A 20,441-nucleotide genomic window follows, 5' to 3' on the forward strand; every position below is an offset into this window, starting at 1 on the left:
TAAACTGAAGCAAAGACTTAGCACTGAAAATTTCAGGCACAATAAATATACTAAGTGCAACTGTTAAATCTTTTAAAGAGAAACTCCTGCCTTTGGAAAGATTTTGCTTTTGAGAAATAAAATCTGTATAATTTTAGAATAAATGTTTGTTCTGCATTTTAGAAATTACAATTAACTTAAAAAAGCTGATCATCCCTCTACTGAAACACGTTACTCTAGAAGTGATGTTAAGTGCCTCATAAGAACTGCCTTTAGTTGCACCACTTTTTCATGTTTTTCTACATGTCAAAGAATCTCCTGGATAAAATACTCCCTGAAGAGACTGGTTCCTTCTCCAGCAACAGGAGATCATGGTGAATGATATGAAGACAGACCCAATCTACAATCCCAATTTTAGTCAGCTACCATCTAGTTAGTACAATCTGTGGTGAGTAGAACACAATTCAGTACACCAGAAGTAGACATATTTTTAAGAAGAGGTAAGTTTAAGCAGCACTGAGCAGACTGGTTCACTAGCTGGACACTAGCTACACACTGAATACAAAAAGACTCTAGGATGGTTTGCTATGAGATAGATGTCTACCATTTAGTCTGCTGAAACCAGCTGAGGTATCTGGGTCATGTACATCGAAGCAGAAGCATACTTTTCATCCAACCTGAGGTGAGTCAAGCACCAGGAGAGTACATGAAACGCTGCTGATGTCTCTGTAGTCGTATAAACTACTAGAAATACCACTTTGTCAGTATTTACATAGACTTGTAAATGCAAGATGCATGATGCCAGAGCATATTAAATTGTTTTTACTTTGGGGAAAAAATTATAAATAAATCATGTGCATACATTTTTATGGTATGAAGTTGTAAGTGCATTTGCTTTGCTTATTTATGTTTGATGTACATGGTATACAGAACATTTACCCCAAAGATACTGGCAAATCACTCCAACTTCCACATGAACAAAACACACCTAGAAGAAAGGAAGATGTCTCCCCAGGGACTAATGAAACAAAAAATTACTTACTAAAAGGTTTTTGCTAGCTAGAGTAGTCTGCATCAAAACTCTCCAAGCCCCAACCATACTTCCACAGTAAGAATACAAAATAACTGGGTGCTTGTGTCTACACTATATATAAAGTTAAATGAACAAAAAGACATAAATGATTTTGTTGAAAATATATTAATAAAGCCTTATTACTTGAATGTTACAGTATTCATTTGGCCCAGAAACACTTTGTATTTTTAGAGCAGTCATCATAAAATTTGATTCTAAATTATTGGCAGTAATATATAAAAAAAAGTTCTTTTTGTTTGACTACCAGCAATTTAAATTGAAATGCAAAAGTGAAACTAGCAGCACTATAACCTTGTAAATCCTTATGCCATTGTTATGTTTGATATCTTTGGTTTCACTTCCTTCCCATAGTTCCTGTACCAGAGCTCAGAGCTCCCAGCTTCTTTGACTCATCTGTAAAAACTGCTGTGAAGGAGTGGACAGCAGTTCAAGGCACCTACCCCACACCAGTCCAGGAACCCTCACTCAATGTTATGCAATTTTTAAGCGGAAAATCGACTAAGATCAAAGTAAGATTGTCTTTCCTTTGGCAACATAAGGAAGGCTCCAGGGACATTAGTAACATTCCTTAGACAAAGAAGTTGTTTCTGTGGTGGATACGGCAACAGTTCTGACTTGGTCAATTACCCCTGCAAAAGTTTCAGTATACAAATCCATTTTCACACATATTGTTCACCCATATTTACTAATACAAATGTTTTCAGTCAATTACTTTTGGTTAAACAAATCTGCTTTTACAAACTGCCTAGAAATCTACTTAACATTCCATCAAAAGGAATATAGAATAATTTCTTTTCTAGTTTTCAATACTCTGAAGATTTCCTTAACATTGCATTAAAATGTTTCTGCTAAGTAGTAGCATACCTGGGTTTCCTAGTCATTGAGACAAACACTCCCCCTTACCCCCAGAAAATTCAATACAAAATTAGGTTAAGCAAATGGAAAATTATAATATGAACATAGAAGGAAAAAATCAGTGTGTGATATACATATATCTAAAAATATAAGTACTGTTTATCTTTAATAGTGGGTTTATGTTATAAGTAACAGAAATCAGTTCTACAGTGCAGCACTCAAATCTGTAATTCAATGTAGAGGACATAAAATCTGGGGAATTTTAAGAACTGAAGGCACCAATTTATTATTTTGAGGAAAAGTATTACTACTGTTTTTTTGTAATGAACGCAAAGGGTACTTTAACCTGACAGCTCTTCCTTTGCTTCAGTGCAATGTCGCTTGTAGCAGGGAAATAAAACCTAGTTTATGGACTCAAAATTACCAGTTGTAACACAATACAAAATTTCTTCTGCCCTGAATAAATTTGCATAACTGACAGAATTTAGATTGGCTCAATTAAACAGAAATGTACTCTTTTAATGCATCTCATCACTTAACTTCATAGTGACAGTAGCTGATGGAATAAAAATACATGTGTTCAAAATTAACTATGTACTAACATTTCCTTTACACTGAATTTTAACCCCTTCCTTTTCTCTCTCTTTCTGGAACTTTATTTCCATCAGCAAAGGAAATGTTTTTCTGATAATAAGCTAATACCAATGGCCTGGCTGTTAAAATTATTTCAGTTTAATTCAAACTCACCAGCATTTTCATTGGAGCATGGGCATCAGTTATGAATAATTCACTTATGACAGAATCGTCTAGGTTGGAAAAGACCTTGAAGATCACCTAGTCCAACCATTAACCTAACATTGACAATTCTCAACTACACCATATCCTTAAGCGCTATGTCAACCCGACTCTTGAACACCTCCAGGGATGGGAACTCCAAATCAATAACCAATTAAAGGCACATGATACAATATACTTCACTGTAGAAAAAAGTGGTACCAATAGTCATGTGAAAATACAGATCACATTTTGAACTAGAATATAAACTGACAGGAGATGTGTTCACTCTTTCCGTTAAGGCCATTAGGGAATTAGAAGAAATTTTATCTTATTTCTAGAGGACTGGGGAAGAATAAACATTCTAATATTTTTAACTTGGCAATTATTAGTACCTACTTTTTAGGACAGCAATCCATTAAATCAGGAAAAAAAAGGCAGCACAGTTCTAACAAAAAAGTAAGTCAGAAAAACCTTACACTTTTTTCAAGTTTGTAACTACAACAAAAAAATACATGGAAAAAGTTTAGATTAGCATAATAAACGACTCTGAAATAACTACTATTTTAGTGGTATGTATCATACATTGTGCACGAAATTATTAGCTTGAGTTTGTTAATCAGTTTGTGTAATTAACATGCTTTTTGTACTCCACATTTACTGTTCATTGTAATGCATGCAGTAAAGCACAAATTAACTATGTTTTTAGTATCTTTATTTATTTTTGCCATGGTTTTGCTACACGTGGCAGGTATCAATGCATAGCTGGAAATATCAATGAATTTGAAATGTACGTGAAATAGACCTGCCCATTACGAATGAATTGCCTAACAATTCCTTATGAGTATCTCCTAGGTGACACAGGCTGAAACAAATATTTAACTTCTCCTTTGTTCTCTAATCTGGCTACCCAGAAATTACAGCATTACATGCAACGTGTCAGTTTACCCTGAAAAGTCGCAATGGCCTGAGCTAAAGGTGCCTAAATGTCAGGAGGAGGCACGAGACCGTCATGTCTCTCTGGAGAGAGAAAGAGCTTATGTGTCACAAGTGCTTGCTACTTCCCTTAATACATTTCTAAGTGGTGTTCACCTATTGTTGTCATAGAACTGGTATAAGAACATGACCAGAAAAATAACATTTTGAAATACAGCTGAAAATTATTGTAAAAACCTCACAAAAATTGCTAGAAATAAAGAAAATGAAAATGTGTGTTCTTAAACTACTGAAGATGTACCCATTAACTGATCCTTAAACACAGCTAGAACAGTACAGTACCAGTCTTAAGGACTGTTGGTGGACATAGTTACCAAATATGGTACAGCTACAATCAAAAAATAAGAAACTGTAATTGTTCACTTTGTTCTTATATACATTTCCCTTTGCAACAAATCTGGATAAAGCACAAAATCATACAAATATTATACCATGAAACAAGAACGCAGAAAATTTTCTACATGATTTAAGTGTTCACTTCTTGCACAATTTTCATTATTGGCATTTCATAGCCTAGTTTAAAATACAGGTTAGAAGTAAATGAACAACGCTTCTCCCCTACTAAACCATCATGCTCTGAGGGCTCCAAAGCAGGACATTTGTGATGTTGTTTCTAGGAAACTTTTACATATAAAAGCAGAAATCCACAGTATGAGGATAATACTTTAAGGAATGTTCTGCTTTTCCAATCTTCTTTCCAATGAAAAAAAACTTTTATTCATCTTACAATAAATGCTAAACAGCCCAATGTACTGTCAGACAAGTTTCCATAAGCATACATTTCTAACATGAAGAACAAATAGGGCAGAGACTATTATTCTTATTGTGGGAAGGCACATTGCAAAAGGGTGAAACACTTTCCATAATGAGCTTAGTGGGCTTGCAGAGAGCTTTTAGTACTTTGCAGACATTGATGATCTCTGGTACCCATTAAGCCAGCCATCCCAGTTAGTATTTTCAGTAGTTTTTTTGTACTTTATACTAATACACATTTACTCACATAAATGTAGTATGAACATATCACCTAATCTTTGCATTCTTTCATAACTTAAGTTCAGCACATGCTACCCTATATATGGTCTTCCATAAAAATAATCCTTTTTGTCAGCCATTCGTCACAAAATGTAGTAATTAAGGCTCCATCTTCTTAATAGGCAATGGGAGTTCAATGAGTAAAAAATTAACAAAACAATTATTAATAGACATTTCTCAGCTTGTACACTGTAAACTAGACAGGAGTTAATTTTTACTTGGGGACTTTTTCTGAGAAATTTCGGTAAATGGAAACTGTTACTTTGAACAGTCCACAGTATAAATTACTACATTATGAACCTGCAACATAATAACATTTTTCCTTAAGGAACTTATTTATGAGGAAATTTCTATTTCAGTATAATAATAATGCGCTTTATTTTACAATAATAATAATGATGATATTGCAACTTAATGAAAAATGCTGGTTACAAATACCATAGTAAGGTCACATTTTGAGCAATTTTGATTTTCTTATATCTTTCTGAATCTTCCCTAAAGCTTATGTTTTACTGTAATAAATAAGTTTGCCTTTACACAATCCTTAAATATTTACTAAAATACCTTAGTTCCAAATTAAATAATACTCCTAATTAATATATTTTTAAAATTAAACAACTTGGCCAACACACATAATACTGTAACCAAACTGTCTTCTTTCTAAGCACAAATAATAGTTACTAATTATCTGCAAATTGACTACCAAGCAACTACAGAGGAATAGAATTTAGTAGAAACACTACAGGATAGCAGTGCTCAAAGAGGTGCAGATACACAGTTGCACATTGTGACAGCATTTCTTTTAAAACAGTTGAATAAACGAGTCCAGCAGGAAAACAAATAAATTCAAAAGGCTAACTGATGTTTTTTAGAAGTGCCATACACTCCTAAATTCTCACTAATACTTAGCATTTATATAGTACTTTACATTTTTAAAATGCTATACAAATGCTATCTAGATGAAATGTATTGCCTAAAGGCAGAATACAAATCCAAAGTGAATGGTGATCAGATGAATGGCACCATGACAGTAAAATGTAATGTAATTACTACAGAGACTAAGTATTTTATAAGTCAGGTAGCTGTGCATGAACTATAATGGAAGACCACATATTTACAAGGGGAATGTATAGATACAAAATTATTACCATTCATTAAATAGGTTTCTATGACCACAAGTAATTGACACAGGAGCTGTAACTGGCTCCACAGGCTTAAAATGCCTAACTCGGAAGTCATAGGAAACATAAGGAAACCACTTCTGTGATAAACTGACAGCTTATTTCAAGTGCTAATACAAACAACCTTTAAGAGCCATCATTCTTATACATCAATGCGGATTCCATGTTTTATAGACATTAATTCTCTAGTGCCTGTTAAATACATAATAAATGAACACAGATGAGGTAAAGATGCTGTAATTGCCACATACAGCCAATATGGCAAAGGAGGAGTTTTTCCAAATGGGCAGATCCAGAGGCCATGACGAATCCCGTCACGGACATGATGAGAAGTCCAGGATATGAACAACATCCAGGGAAGAAAGCACCATGAATCCTTAAGCCTGAAAAGGTGCATAATAAACTTTAATGTCAGAGCCACAACAGGAATCACAGTAGAACAATGAAGAAGTGGTCTCTGTGGAAGAGTCAGAGCAGCCTGCAGAAGAGAAAAATATAATTGGCAATGGCTACAATCGTGACAAGAAAAGGAATTTTTTGTGGATATTTACAGGTGTATTATCAAGTGGCTAAGTGGAAGTACAAAGAAAAGCATATTGTTCCTTTCCACTGTAGTTGATCAAAATCAACAATATGACTATCTAAACGTACAAGAGCTGTGTGTGGTGCTGTCTCTCTATCGTATGATATGAATCATGCATCCTACTAAGAATTACCAATGGCAAAACAGGGAGGGAGGGGGATGATGTATGCTATTTGTCATATAGTCATGTGGTATGCAGGAACCTGTATAGTCTGCTGCACTGATTATATGTATTTAATTTCGAGATAATTAAAAGGAAAACAACCATACAATACACTTGAAATATTTAATATGCCTTAATGGCATTTATTTTCAAAAATACATCCTGTAATATACTACAGTTAGCATCCATGAAGTTGTTTTCATTGGACAATATCTAAACCAGAACAGTAATCTCGAATACAACAAAAATAAGATCTAAGTTGCACATACTTTGATTGCCTTGACAGAGTATTCTTTATGGACAGGCAGAAGACAAATTCAGAAGTCAGCATCTGAATCATCTGTGACTGGAGTTTTCATATCAACAACTTGTTTAATGTTAACTCAGTTGAAAGCCTGATATTTGGTTTTAGTTAAGGTGAATGCCTAGCAAGATTAAATTTAGCCATTTTAAGAAGCGATAGTTATCAATTTGCTACACATACTTGAGGAAATATTACAGATGTACTTGCTAGCAACAGCTAGAATTATCTATCTTCACAAATTCAAAGACAGTAAAAAAAATAACATTTTGGATTTCTAAGCAACAAATAAGTAGACTCTTGTTTCTGTAAGCACAGAAGAAACAGTAACACATTACTAAAAGATCTATACCAGTGCTGATGTAATATTAATTGGTTCAATTCAGATACTGGTAAACATTTGGAAAGACTGTAACAGGCACCAGAGACGTACTCATACTCTTGTACTCTTTGCACATGACAGTGCATCTCATTTTTACATTGCACATCCCTCACTGCATCTACTGCAGGAAGCAAACAAAGCATGCTACAAGACACTAGCCAGTAATCCATTAATGCTTCAGTTGTGTTAACTGCTACAGGATTCAACAGCTACAATACCTGACAGCGGGACTCTGGAATAGCTTCATCAACTTTTCATGGATATTTTTGGCAACTGCTTGGAACCCTGTCTTCTCTGTAAGAAGACTTTGATGTAGCCTTAGCTAAGAAATAGAGAGATGGAAACTTATGGACTACCTTGGAATATAACAGTCTGTGCTCTAAACCAAAGTCAACGTTAAAAGGCTTGCAGAAAGCTTTGCTCTATTAGCTTCCCACCACATGCTTGTCCATGACACTTTTGATCAGGTGATGGGATTAAAAAGCTCACAAACTGTCTCAACAACTTCTAACAGTAATGGTATGGACTCAACTCCTTAAAGCTGGTGCAAAGGCTGTATCTTCCACAACTTCATTTCTGTTTCATATAAGAAGATTGTTCACAGATTAAAGTAGAAAAATCTTGTGATGGTGAAATTGTTTATCACCTACCCTACAAAGATAGTCAGATTTTTGTAACTGTCAGGCCTAAAAAGTCCATACTAGCCTAATTTTGAAAAACCACCCTGGATGGTGATACTTTTGGCAGATATCAACTGGTCACTGTTTCTGCACTTTGAAAAAAATTAATGGCAAAGTCTAAATGACTCTTTTCCCTCTGCTCTATGGAGGTTAGCTGCCAACATCAACACAGTGAGTAAGGAGAATCTGAATGTTAATTACATATGCAATTTATCAGTATTAGTGCTAATCTTTATCCAGTTTTGGGGAGCTGATGCTTATTTTTTTTTCATACAAATTTTAGATGGCAGGGTTGTTCATACAGCAAACCTGAGTGCTCAATATTAGCAAAGAAAGTCCTATTTTGTAATTGTCAGTACATTCATTGGGCTTCTGCTGTTACCCAAGTTCTAAGAGAAGAACAGTCTGCTTTCTCTTTTACATTCTGTAACATTTATATCCTTGAGTTGCCAAACCCAAGAAACAGACACATAGTTCTACTGGCAATATAAGCTGTTATACTGTTTCTCCTAACAGGCAAATTTGTTCACCTTTAGAAATCACCAGATTTTAAAAAAACACACAAAAACCAAAAAAACCCAAAAACCACAGTACAAGCCTTTTCTGTCTTAAACCCCCTGAAAAAAAAAAAAAAAAAGATCATGGTTTGGGTAGATTTAAGGGTACATCGACCATGAGAGAGATCAGGCTGCAGTTGCAAACAGAATTTATTCAAAACACAAATTACCTTTCCATTTGCCTACGTCTTCAATTAGGTGCAAGATCTTCTTGAAGTTCCTGCTCCTCCAGCCCCTCTCACACACTACAATGAGCAGCTGGAGACAGGAGACAACAATTGCATGCAGGAGAACCCAAACAAACTCTTTGCTTTAATGCTCAGTGACACCATGGAAGTTATGTAACAACATGGGCTCTCTCACTTATATTCTGTGATGTTTCACAAGGCTGAAGTCCTTTCAGTTTTGAGGCTGATCTATAAAATCAATGTTAAAGTAATTGTGTGCGTGCAAATCTTACTCTCCAATTCCAGAAATGCTCCTGTGTGCCCAGGTTGGTCAGCAGTGGCACATTAACTAGCTGTGTTATGTGTTATGTATATTTGCCAGTACAATCTGGTTTGCCACTGACTGTATTCTCTACACTTTTAGAAGCTGGTGAGTCTTAGGTAGCAAGCTAGCAATTTCTGCATGTCTGTTCTCCCACAGGAGTGTTTTGGCTACAATGCTGGGGGACACTGGGAGCAGCCCATCATGCTGTTCTTGTTTATCAGCAATGCTGAGCATGATGGCAGGCTGCAGTAACTTTCACCTGCAGAGCTAGTCAATGAGACAGATTCTTCAAACACAGATTCTTGTGTGCATATAATATGCAGTAGGAACTACATGGAATACAAAGAACTACACATTCTAAGTAGCAAAGTCTTTGTAGACTTTATACTTGTTGCAAAAATAATGTGGGCAAAAGGGCAGATCACATGCTACTTGGTACACAAGTATTTATCAGAGTAAACATATAAATACCACAGGTGACTATTTACCCTGAATACTCCAGAAAAATAATGATGACACCATGAAAAACAGCCCAATAGCCAAATAATCCAAGCAGCAAGCTGTGTCAGCAAGAACAGGAGTAGTGTGAAGGTAGCAACTGGAGGTAGAAGGCAATACTGCCTTGTGCTGCATAGAATGGTTATTTCAAAAAAGTAACCCGTCATCAGATTTAAGAGTGATGATGAAAAGCTTTATAGATAATTGGGTAATGTGACAAATACTATTGTTACAAATTAGTAAGAGTGGTGTGGTTAGTTAATTAGATTTCTTAATTTATTAGTTACTTAGTAATGTGTTGCATAAGCAGTAAACATTGTAGTCTCTTAAATTGGTTAGTCTCAATCCTGCAACCTGAAGAGGAAGAATGAGAGGGGAACTAACAAATAGGTAGTAAAAAAGTATCCCACAAAGTAATAAATTACATAGGCCACAGCCTGAAATTATAATATGAAACTGAAAGGCACATCATATTAAGCTGAGCAAAGAAAAATCCTGTATTATGATCAGGTCTAGCTAGCCAGGCAACAACACAACAGAAAAATTTATGGGGATTAGATTATATTACAAACTAAAAAGACTCCAATGGCTTGCAAGAGACATAAAAACTGTAACAGATTTTCTTTTTAAAGAGACAGAAGTGTTGCATACATGTGACATTAAAAGGAATTAATCTATGCTATTTGGCTCAAGTGAAGTCTCACCTAAAATACTATAAACAGTTTGGAACAGTGTTACCCTGAACAACAGGCCTTGTTCAGAGTAGTTTAAATTTTATGTGCTTGCTATCCACGGGAAAGAATGTATTGTTTCCCGGGGAATCCTAAACCGCACAACTGTTTCTCACTGCACTCGAGGATACATAGTATGTATTATTGTCCATGTAAATGTTTCTCATCAAACACAAGGACAGATTGAACACATCAGTTAGGTCAGTCTGTCATTCTCACTATCAACAATAATTAGTAAGGAACTTCTAATCAGGAGCTACCATTCTTGAAGAAGAGAAACATCCCGGAACATGGAAGCTTGTTAAAATTGTTTTATGTAAATTAGTTTAATTAGAGATTAGAGTGTCCTTTGGAAGAACTATCCTCATTATAATATTAAAAATAACACTTACTGCTTCAAAGACCCCTGTCTAAATAAAGATCCTCATCTTTTGAGCTTGTGCAGAAAATTAAAAACCCACTGTAACTTTAAAATGGAGGGAGTATATTAGTAACCAATGAAGGATCAAAGTGATAAGTAATTAACCAATAATCACCATAGTAAATACATAATCATGTAGTTTGGAGTGTATCAATATTTTGAAATTCTTTTGTTTAGGACGCTTGATTTATGGATCCTTTCTACCTAACATCCTGCTCAGAATAAAGCAGCATCTCCTCTCTAACCTAATACTGGTTTCAAGAGTCTTTACTTCAGGTAACAACAGGACCTTTAAAGATAATTTAGGCAAAAGGTAATCCAGAGGAGATGAGAAAAATAGTAAGAGATTTAGAAAACATAAATCCAGGCCCTTCACATTTTTTTTGCAAGTTACTTAATCAAGAAGAAAATTTTTGCAGCGCATAATGGTTTTGCAAGTTGTTAAGAGTAATGCTGTTACTGCTTTAAGGGTCAAGAGACCTACAGAGGATATGGTTTACAGATAAACATTCTTTATTAGCCCAGTTAAAGTATGGAAGGGGGAGGAGTTTGTAGTCAAATTACTATGGAAAAGCCTTTGGGTATCTTGCCTTCTCCTTACCTCAGCTAAGTAAGTTTGGCTACTAAAGGGCTATTCTTCTACCTGCAAGATCTTGTACTTCTGATTTGGAGAACAGTTTTGGGGAGAGCACAGCAATCAGCTGTCTTTTGCAGAGAGGCCTCAAAGAATAAGAAAACAAGATCTAAGCGTCAACAGCAATACTTTGGGTGGATATTAGAAAAACAGTTGCTAGCTGCTTGGGAACTGAAACAACATAGGAACAAATTAAGTCATGAAATTGCAAAAATTTACTTTGTTTGGGATACCAGGGATAGGCTATGCAAACATTCTCCATCATGGAAAGTGTAAGCTTATTTACCCTTGCCTCACTGAAGGCAGTAAAGACAGGTCACCTCCCAATCCTGATACAATACAATACTCAACTTTCTACACAGACATTGGTGAAGAGTGTCATCTAGTGGTCATAATTAAGAAAAAATACTGGTATAAATCTCAAATGCAGAAAAAGTAGCAATAAAATTTTAACAATACTTTCTAATAACTAGCCATTCATTCATTACTTGCATTTACTGATTATAAAATAAGAAAATATATATGAGAATAATTACAGATTTAAATGCTACACCAAAATGTTAATACTACAGGACTCATTAATCAACCAACTAACTTTCCTCTTCTTTATATAATTATGTAATTTTACAGTATTTCCATATGCAAAAAGTACAGAAAAGGGGAGAACTAGGGACTACCCAGGGAGAAGCAACACCGTTCCAGCAAGTGTTGCCAGCAAGTCAAGGGACATGATTCTTCCCTTTTGCCTCAGCACTGGTAAGGCCGTCTCTGGAGTACTGATTCTGGGCTCCCCACTATGACAGAGACATGGAGCTACTGGAGATAAGTCCAGAGAAGGGCCACTAAGACCACGAAGGGACTGGAGCATCTTGCATATGGGGAAAGGATGACAGCTGCAACTGTGCAGCCTGGAGAAGAGAAGGCTCAGGGGAGATGTCATCAAGGTGCACCAATATCTGAAGGGAGGGTGTAAAGAGAACAGAGCCAGGCTCTTTCCAGTGGTGCCCACTGACAGGACAAGGGGCAACGGGCACAGACTAAAACACAGGAGATTCCTCCTGAATGTAAGGAAACATATTTTCACTGTGATGGTGGCTCCACATGGAAACAGGTTGCCCAGAGCAGTTGTGGAGTCTACATCCATGAAGATATTCTAAAGTTGTCTGGACATGGTTCTGAGCAACCAGCTGCAGGTAGCCTGCTTCAGCAGTGGCAGGGTTGAGAAGATGACCTCCAGAAGAAGACCCTTCCAACTACAACCACTCTGTGATTCTGTGAAAGTGTTCTCTTTGTTGAAAACAAATATAAGGGGGAAACTGACCAAACGCACAAATAGGAAAACATCTTTTCTCAACAACAAATAGCGATGTTGTACATAAACAAAAACTATTTTCCCATTGGAAGTCTGATTTTTACATCTCAACCATAAGCAATAATGCTTCTTGCATATAGCTGCTTCCAACATATTTTAAAAAAATTGGTAAACCATTTTGCATTGTTGTTCTTTAATTAAAGGATTACAAATACAAAGAACAGCAGCTTTCCCTCCACCTCTTTCCTTCCTCTGCTTCCTAGAAGCGATTTCCTCTGTCATTCATATGAAGAGTGTAGCACTACTATGAGCAAACTGGAGGAGGAGAAAGGTGGCAAGATGGTCAAACAACTAAGTTATGCTCTGGTTGAGTGGATGAAGATCAGTATCTTCCCCTTCTTCTGTGCAGGTCTATCTGTAGGTGGGGGTGTACATTTTTGGGGAAGGGAGAGTAAGTAGCATGTATGTATATGTATGCTAGAAACACCAACACAATCAAACTGTGAGGACTTGTTTTGCTGAGCAGAGCAAATTCCTGATAACAAGCAGGGTGGCAGGGCTCTAGCTACGGGGACCAGGAGCTCGCTGGGGCTGAGGAGTGTCTGTCTGCCTGAGGTATGAGATCTGGAGGGCAGTTTTAAGAAACTGTGGCTGCAGCTGGCACAGCTGGAGCTTACAGAAGGTGCAAGTGTTTTGGAGAGTATACAGAAGAGACTGTTATGGTCAGCCAAAGCTGCATATGTATGTTTGGAGCAGGCAAGAAGACACAGATATATGCATGTGTGTGAATAGAGAAGAGGGAACAGGACACATCTAAAGAACTGGAGAACCACTGAAAAAGAATGCCATAACCTGGCAGTACTAACCCTATTGAGAAACTCTGTCCTAACAAGCAATTCTGCAAATGGATGATGATCACATATATGCCTTAACAGGAGTCAATTCATCTTTTTACTTTCATTAACAAGTTTGACATTTGCTTTATTTATTTATTTATTTTTAAAACAAACTATATTTAAGGGTATATTCAGACTGCCTTTTTAAAGCTGACAGCTCATATATAGCTTGTTTGTTGGAGAAATATTTAGGGCTGGCTAAAACCAAATGTACTGACTGAATGAAATCAAACAGCAGATGGATTATTTACCTTCCAGCTATTTCTACCCCTTATTGTAAACAGAAATGGAATAATCCACTTTATACACAAAGTGTGCATGGCAGCACTTAACTGTTTAACTTGTATAACAAAGCAGCTATGTGATACACATAGGTTATCAGGTACCTATCAGGCTTTCAAAATTCTTTTTTCAGAGCCTTGTAAGGAGCAGAACTTAACAGTAGATGTAAAATAATTTTAGGGCTTTTAAAAGAATAACAAGTCCATGCAAATATATTTCCTATATATCTATTAAAAATGTATCTAATTAAAGTATCATTGGAACTTTTTGTTTAGGATATGGTAGAAGAACAATAAAATAAACAGTGATGAAGAAGGAAAATAAACAATCATTGATCTTTTGACTTACCTTTAATGACAAAGAACCAGCAAGAAAGAAGTGGTCCACATCAATGACAGAAGCGAGGAAGCCAGCCAGAGTGACTTCAGTGAAGTCACTTTTTTTCCTGAGTCCAATCACTATTGCCCAGGACCACATTCCTAGTATACCATGCACTGCATTATCAGACAAGGCTCTGAGCCAGTCATTTTGCTGAATGAAGGAAAACTGCAGAATTCTGTCTGCTACAAAGCAGAATATTCCCAAACCTAGACTAGAAATAACCGAAGCTGTGCTGAAAGTCTGGAGAAGAGCATGGGCCTTTTCAGTCTCAGATGCCATGGTAAAAACCATGTCAAAGTACACAAAATGTCATCAGGATATACACTGTACATTGTCCTTTGTATCATCAGTTGCTCTGTAAATGTCAGAGAACAAAAAGAAAATTATTAAAGGAAAAAATCCATTAGCACAAAGAATTTGCTATTACAGCTAGAACAGAGCCTAAAAAATGCAAATTCAATGGTTGCACTTAATAGTCCTAGGGTATTTTTAATTTCAGTTAATTTGTTGACTTGAACACTACAGCTCTGAATTAAAACACTTGCCCTGTTTTAATTAGGACAAGCACCTCTGTAACATGAAAAGCTCTAACTCCACTTTCTGAAATCTTAAATTTTACAAAATAATTTGAAACATGTCTATGATAATACATTAAATATGTCTCAAGATTCCTCCTGGTATTAGATACATGATATTCATAAAATTAAATCCTTTACACTGTAACAACAAAAAAAAGATTCAATTTGGAGGATTCTTAGGACTGAGGCTCAAAAATCTCAAATCTCTCTATGCCACAACCGTTAAAACCAAGTTTCTAATCTGTAATCCAAAACACTATTTCCATTTACGTACTTTGCGAACATATGTATTATCACCCTGGTGCCCCTCTCTGACCAACTCCTTGTTTAGCTTGGAAACTGGCATGTAGAATAACCATTAAGAAAACCAGAACCACTAAAATATCTGTACGCTTATCATAAACAGAAAAACAATAGCCATTCAGTCAAGCAGACATAATCAAAACTCCTTACAGAACGAAACTACATATGCTTTTCCTCAGTATGTGCTCCAGCAGAAAACTCTACTGCTACTTTTAGGACTTATCTATTGTCCACCACACTACCTTCATAACAGCTCTTTTGGCAGAAAAAAAGAAAATTACTATTCTCAGTCATTTTACTTTTCAAAAATTGACAGTTGTAATTTGAAAATAAAGGCACTGCTATTAGCATTAATAATCACTCAGAAGTCCTTAAAAACTATTTATGTTCTGTAATTGTTATGAAACCCTCTCATACAAGGTGATTCCTTGGGAATAATTATTGTCCTTCAACAACTGGTTGGCGCCTCAAAAAAAATTCCAAAAGTAATTCAAGATCTTCGAGACACCTCCACCCCACTCCCAAGAAGTGATTATAGGAATCCTGGATTATAAAGACAGAGTGCTCATTTCTGTGATATCATTAAAAAGAACACTTTTGAAATAAAAATCCTCATATAAATGATGTACTCCCTAGCTTCGTTACATTAAACGCACTGAAAAGCAGTCTTTGAAGGACAGCATAAATTCTAACAGTCCCAACTGTTACACTCTTCTGTCTTTTTGGGGAGCCATGGAGACTGACTGCAGTTTCAAAGCCTTCATCCTATCTAAAAATGGATTCTTCCAAGAGGTTGCTATTTCTGAACAACACATTAAATCTTGGTAATCTTTTATTCTAAATAGGCTTTTTATGAGTGTATTAGACTTCCTTTAAAAATGAATACCTCTAACAATGTTGACATATAATAGTTTATGATTTTAAACACGTTTTTGATTATAAGCCCCAGAAAATATAAGATGTTTCTTCCAGATGATTTACATGCCTGTTCATTGTAGAACTATCCACAAGACATGACTACTGGCATTGATCTTTATAGAAAAAAAGCCCACTGAATCATTTATTTGGAAGATGTTAAAAAAAAAAAAGAGAAGAGAGCATGAATAATACATGGACTTTGCACACAGATGAAAAAAGTGGGTCAAGTTCAGCATCTGTTAACCATGACTGTCTCTTCTGAATGAACATGTAGACACAAAGTGTTTCTTGAAACACTGGAACTGACATTTTCTGGTGGGTGACTTTACAATATACAGTACATTTCTGAATAAATTCCATTTTAAGAAACAAATGGTGATCACACGAATGTTTTTCCTATATAGCCATAAAATCTGTATAAGAATCCAATCTGTGAAGAGCTGATGTAGCTAGCAACTTACCTTTAAAAAGCATACCAGTATTCAGAATGAAACTTACCCTGGGACTACAAGAACACATTTTTTCCATTGCAGTTGCCTTGTTCCAGTAGGAAATGTGGTCTATCCCTTAGTGTTGAGCCTCTCTGCTTGCTGAACCCAGTCCAGTGCAGGAAAGACCAAACACCACTTGTTCCATCCTAAATAAACAGAACCAGGCAGCATAAGCACTGATACTACACAAAGCTCTTCAAACTCTTTACAAAACATACATGAAAACTGAACAGTAGTCAAAAATACAGAAAGAAGCAACATCTTTTTAATGAATTCCTGAACAAATGCTAAAAGCAACTTTAGGTAGGGCTTTAGAAGCTCTGTTAAAGAAAGCAGGAAAAAAAGACCATAAAACAAGAGGGCACAAATAAAGATGGAAAAAGATAATAATTAAAAGATAATAATAACCCCCAGTGTCTTAAAGTCAGAAAAGGCCTTCTGTTTTAAGTAACTGCATTTCAAAATATGCAGAGATCTACTTTAACAGACTTTTCCTTGTAACTGTGTGCCTGAAAGATCCCCACCTAACGAAACATTTATGAGTCACATTCAGGGATCCCTTTTTTTTTTTTTTTCATCCCATTTTTTAATTTCATCCCATCAGTTATTGACCTTGGAATAAATAAACAGAGACCTATGAACTCAAATAGCAACAGAGGTCTGTGCCAGTTCTGTGGTAGGCTTACACTGCTTTGGTACGGGTATTACCAACATGTGCATAAAGTACACAAGGGAAAGCATCTCTACAGACTTAGAAAAGACCCAAAATGAGTATGATTTGGCAATTATGTATCATGAAATAAAGGTAACAATGCCAACAGGAAAACAAAGACAATACGTGAATGGTTGTCTTTGAGCCAGAATGAAGAGCAGGAAGCAAAAATGTGGCTTCAGATTGCCCTTAGTCAAGAGCCAAGTTCATGGTGTAACTGTTCTTTGTAACCAGTCTGTCTCTGCCATCGTTTATAGACAAAAATGACTGCTGTGTAAAAATCATCACACTCCTAAGTACAACGGCCTAAGTATAAATATTCTGCAGATCAAGAGTGAAATCAGACTACAAAAAGCAAAACTCTGTTCAGACAAAATCATCTCCAAAATTACAATTTGTAATATAACACTACAAACTGTACTTTTTGTCTGAAAAATAATGATTTTCAGATTGCTTACAAAATATCACAATAAAGTGTCATAGGTTTTTCTATCCTATAAATCTCAGAAAGCATAGTTGTGGAGCTTACATTCTTGTTAAAAGAGAACATTGGGAAATAGATGTATTACACAAGAATTCTTAGAAACCTATGGGTGGTCAGTCCAGTTCACACACTGAAGGAAAGATTTAGGTTGGGTTTACATAGAACACATGCACATAACAGCTGTTAGAGTAACACTGCTTAGAGTTGTGATTTGTCATGACATTTTTATATGAGAGAAAGCATTGCATAATCTCCATCTATACCCACAAAATGCAGTTTTGTTGATATATTTAATTCCATTTAAGCAAATTGTAAAAATAATTTTAACATACGCAGTTAACATTGTAAATTACTGACACAAGAAGGTATTTAGATCAAAGGTGTAAATATTTACTGGGGGAAACAGGTGACCTTTCAACTCATGGTGTAAGAGTGAAACAAAAATACAACGGCTAAAATTATCATTTGAAAATATTGCTCTCCAAAATTTTTGCCCCACTTTTGCAAGAAGTTATCGGGTACATGAATACCTATAAGGATTTAGGGCATAAAATTAGTAGAATTACACACTTCATGCAAGAAGTCAAAAAGACCACAGTAGTCCCTTATAATTCTACAATCTCGTAAAAAGCCACTATTTCATTTCAGATGTTAATTTATATGAAAAACTCCATAAAGTATAATTACCATTTAAGATACAAGTTCATACCTTTAATGTACTATATCATGGAAAAGCAGATCAGAGCCTAAACAAACTGTGAAGCACTGATAATGAACACATTTTTTGGCCGGATAATTATAATGCATTATTGGGGTTGGAAGGAGGATGAAGAGGAAAGATGACGAAAGCACACAAGAAATTGGTAGGATTTTACCAAGATACTGAGGAACAAATTGAATTAAGCCCACAAGAAAATCAAGAAAAAGAAACAAACAAAACCCTCATAAAATCAGGATTTAATTAAATTGCTTATTTCAGGGACTGTAAATTAAAGTGTTTCAAAAGAGGTAGCAAGACACTAAAATGCAGACCTTCTCCTTAATGAGTACTTTGGAACTGAGATGTATCTGAAAGAGTTGAAAGAATATCCTAGAAGTATTTAGTAACTAGAAACAGACCACAGTACTATCCCATGGAAGAAAATAATTTGCCATGCTAGACAAAAAAAACCCCAAAACCAAAAAAAGGCATGAGCAGTTTATGTACTACCCTCATGAACTACAACAGCATTCGGACCGTAAACAGCTAATACAATTTAAGATTAAAATACAACCGGTATGTGCAACTAAAGACAGGGACGAAGGGAAGACAGGCTTGTGACAGACAGACATGTAAAATTACAGAGATCAGCAACAATTTTTATTTCTGGAGGAAAGGGTATGCTTTGTCTCAACAACCAGCACCAAAGCCCCTCATCATCCATCTCCTCGGTCATTAAGAAATAAAAATGTACTGTCATCTTTACTGCAAAAGCGGAGCCAAGAGTGTCAGGGAGCCTCACATGTGACATGCCTGGCTTCAGGTAAAGTACCGCATTACCGTTTCTTATCTTAAGACCTGACAAGACGTACGGGTACCTATATCAATACAACAGGAATCTGACGCTGGCTCCTGTCAGACTGCTACGACCGTCTTCTCCCGCTTTCAGCTCCTTCTCAGTAAAACCCACTGCACTGTGAACACCCCGGGGTGCCCTCACCAACGAACCCCCGAAGCCCCAACCCCGCGGCCTGCAGCCCGGAGCCATGAAGAGAAGCCCGCGACGACCCGGCCCGGGCGGGGGCGGGGGCGGGCGGCTTCCCGCCTCGGCGGGGTGAGGGCGCTGCCGTTCGGCACCCCGCGGAGATGGGAAGCCGGCGGCCGCCGCCGCTCCCGGTGCCCAGCCCGCCCCGCCGCCCTCCGCGCCCACCTGAAGCGCGGCCGCCGCCAGCCGCCCCCTTCGCCCCCTGAGGTGAAGCGCAGCCGCCCGCCCCGAGACTGGCCGGCGCGGCGTTGGAGGCGCCCGTGGCCGCGGAGCACGCTGGGAGCGCGGCCCGCCAGCCGCGGCGCAGGGAGCCGCTTGTCTCCGCCCCTCCGCGGCGGGAGTCGCGCTGCGGTACGGGGTGTGCGGTCGCTTCTGAGCAAGAAATTTTTCTAGCTAGAGTAAAAACAGGGGCTAGGTATTCACAACAAGGTTCAGAGCGCACCTTCAAGCAAGTTCACCGATGACACCAAGATGTGCGGTGCGGTCCACGCGCTGGAGGGAAGGGATGTGCCATCCAGAGGGACCTGGACAGGCTGGAGAGGTGGGCCCGTGAAAAACTCATGAAGTTCAGCAAGGCCAAGTGCAAGGTCCTGCACGTGGGTCGCGGCAATCCCCAGAATCGCTACAGGCCGAGGGATGAAGAGATTGAGAGCTGCCCTGTGGAGAAGGAGTTGGGGGTATTGGTGGATGGAAAACTGAGCATGAGCCAGCAATGTGTGCTCGCAGCCCAGAAAGCCAACCCTATCCTGGCCTGCATCAAGAGAAGTGTGGCCAGCAGGCAGAGGGAGGGGATTCTCCCCCTCTACTCTGGTCTTTTGAGACCCCACCTGCAGTGCTGTGTCCACCTCTGGGGCCCCCAACATAAGAAGGACATGGACCTGCTTAAGCATGTCCAGAGGAGGCCGCAAAGATGATCAGGGGGCTGGAGCACCCCCCCTGTGAGGACAGGCTGAGAGAGTTGGGCTTGTTCAGCCTGGAGAAGAGAAG

General features: G+C 37.5%; 1 protein-coding gene across 2 annotated transcripts; it reads right to left on the reverse strand.

The window, feature by feature from the left end:
- Nucleotides 1-1,161: 1,161 nt before the first annotated feature.
- TMEM267 (transmembrane protein 267) lies at nucleotides 1,162-19,813 on the reverse strand. 2 transcript variants are annotated; one of them, XM_074812524.1, is made up of 4 exons: nucleotides 19,620-19,813; nucleotides 16,521-16,659; nucleotides 14,191-14,578; nucleotides 1,162-6,388 (listed from the first exon to the last, which is right to left on the reverse strand). In XM_074812524.1, the coding sequence occupies exons 3-4, from the start codon at nucleotides 14,512-14,514 to the stop codon at nucleotides 6,053-6,055; spliced, it is 660 nt and encodes a 219-aa protein (XP_074668625.1). In that variant the 5' UTR covers nucleotides 14,515-14,578; nucleotides 16,521-16,659; nucleotides 19,620-19,813; the 3' UTR covers nucleotides 1,162-6,052. The 2 variants fall into 2 exon arrangements, with proteins under 2 accessions (XP_074668625.1, XP_074668626.1); XM_074812525.1 differs by lacking the exon at nucleotides 19,620-19,813 and adding an exon at nucleotides 19,288-19,376.
- Nucleotides 19,814-20,441: the final 628 nt, after the last annotated feature.

Source organism: Strix aluco, chromosome Z, assembly GCF_031877795.1.
Source record: "Strix aluco isolate bStrAlu1 chromosome Z, bStrAlu1.hap1, whole genome shotgun sequence".
Lineage (NCBI taxonomy): Eukaryota > Metazoa > Chordata > Aves > Strigiformes > Strigidae > Strix > Strix aluco.

Bases quoted from the DNA above. Each gene is read 5' to 3' on its own strand.
- TMEM267 (XM_074812524.1), bottom strand. From the start codon at position 14,514: ATGGTTTTTACCATGGCATCTGAGACTGAAAAGGCCCATGCTCTTCTC. The intron at 6,389-14,190 runs GTAAGTCAAAAG...TCTCTTCTGCAG, and splicing joins CTGGTTCTTTGTCATTAAAG to GCTGCTCTGACTCTTCCACA.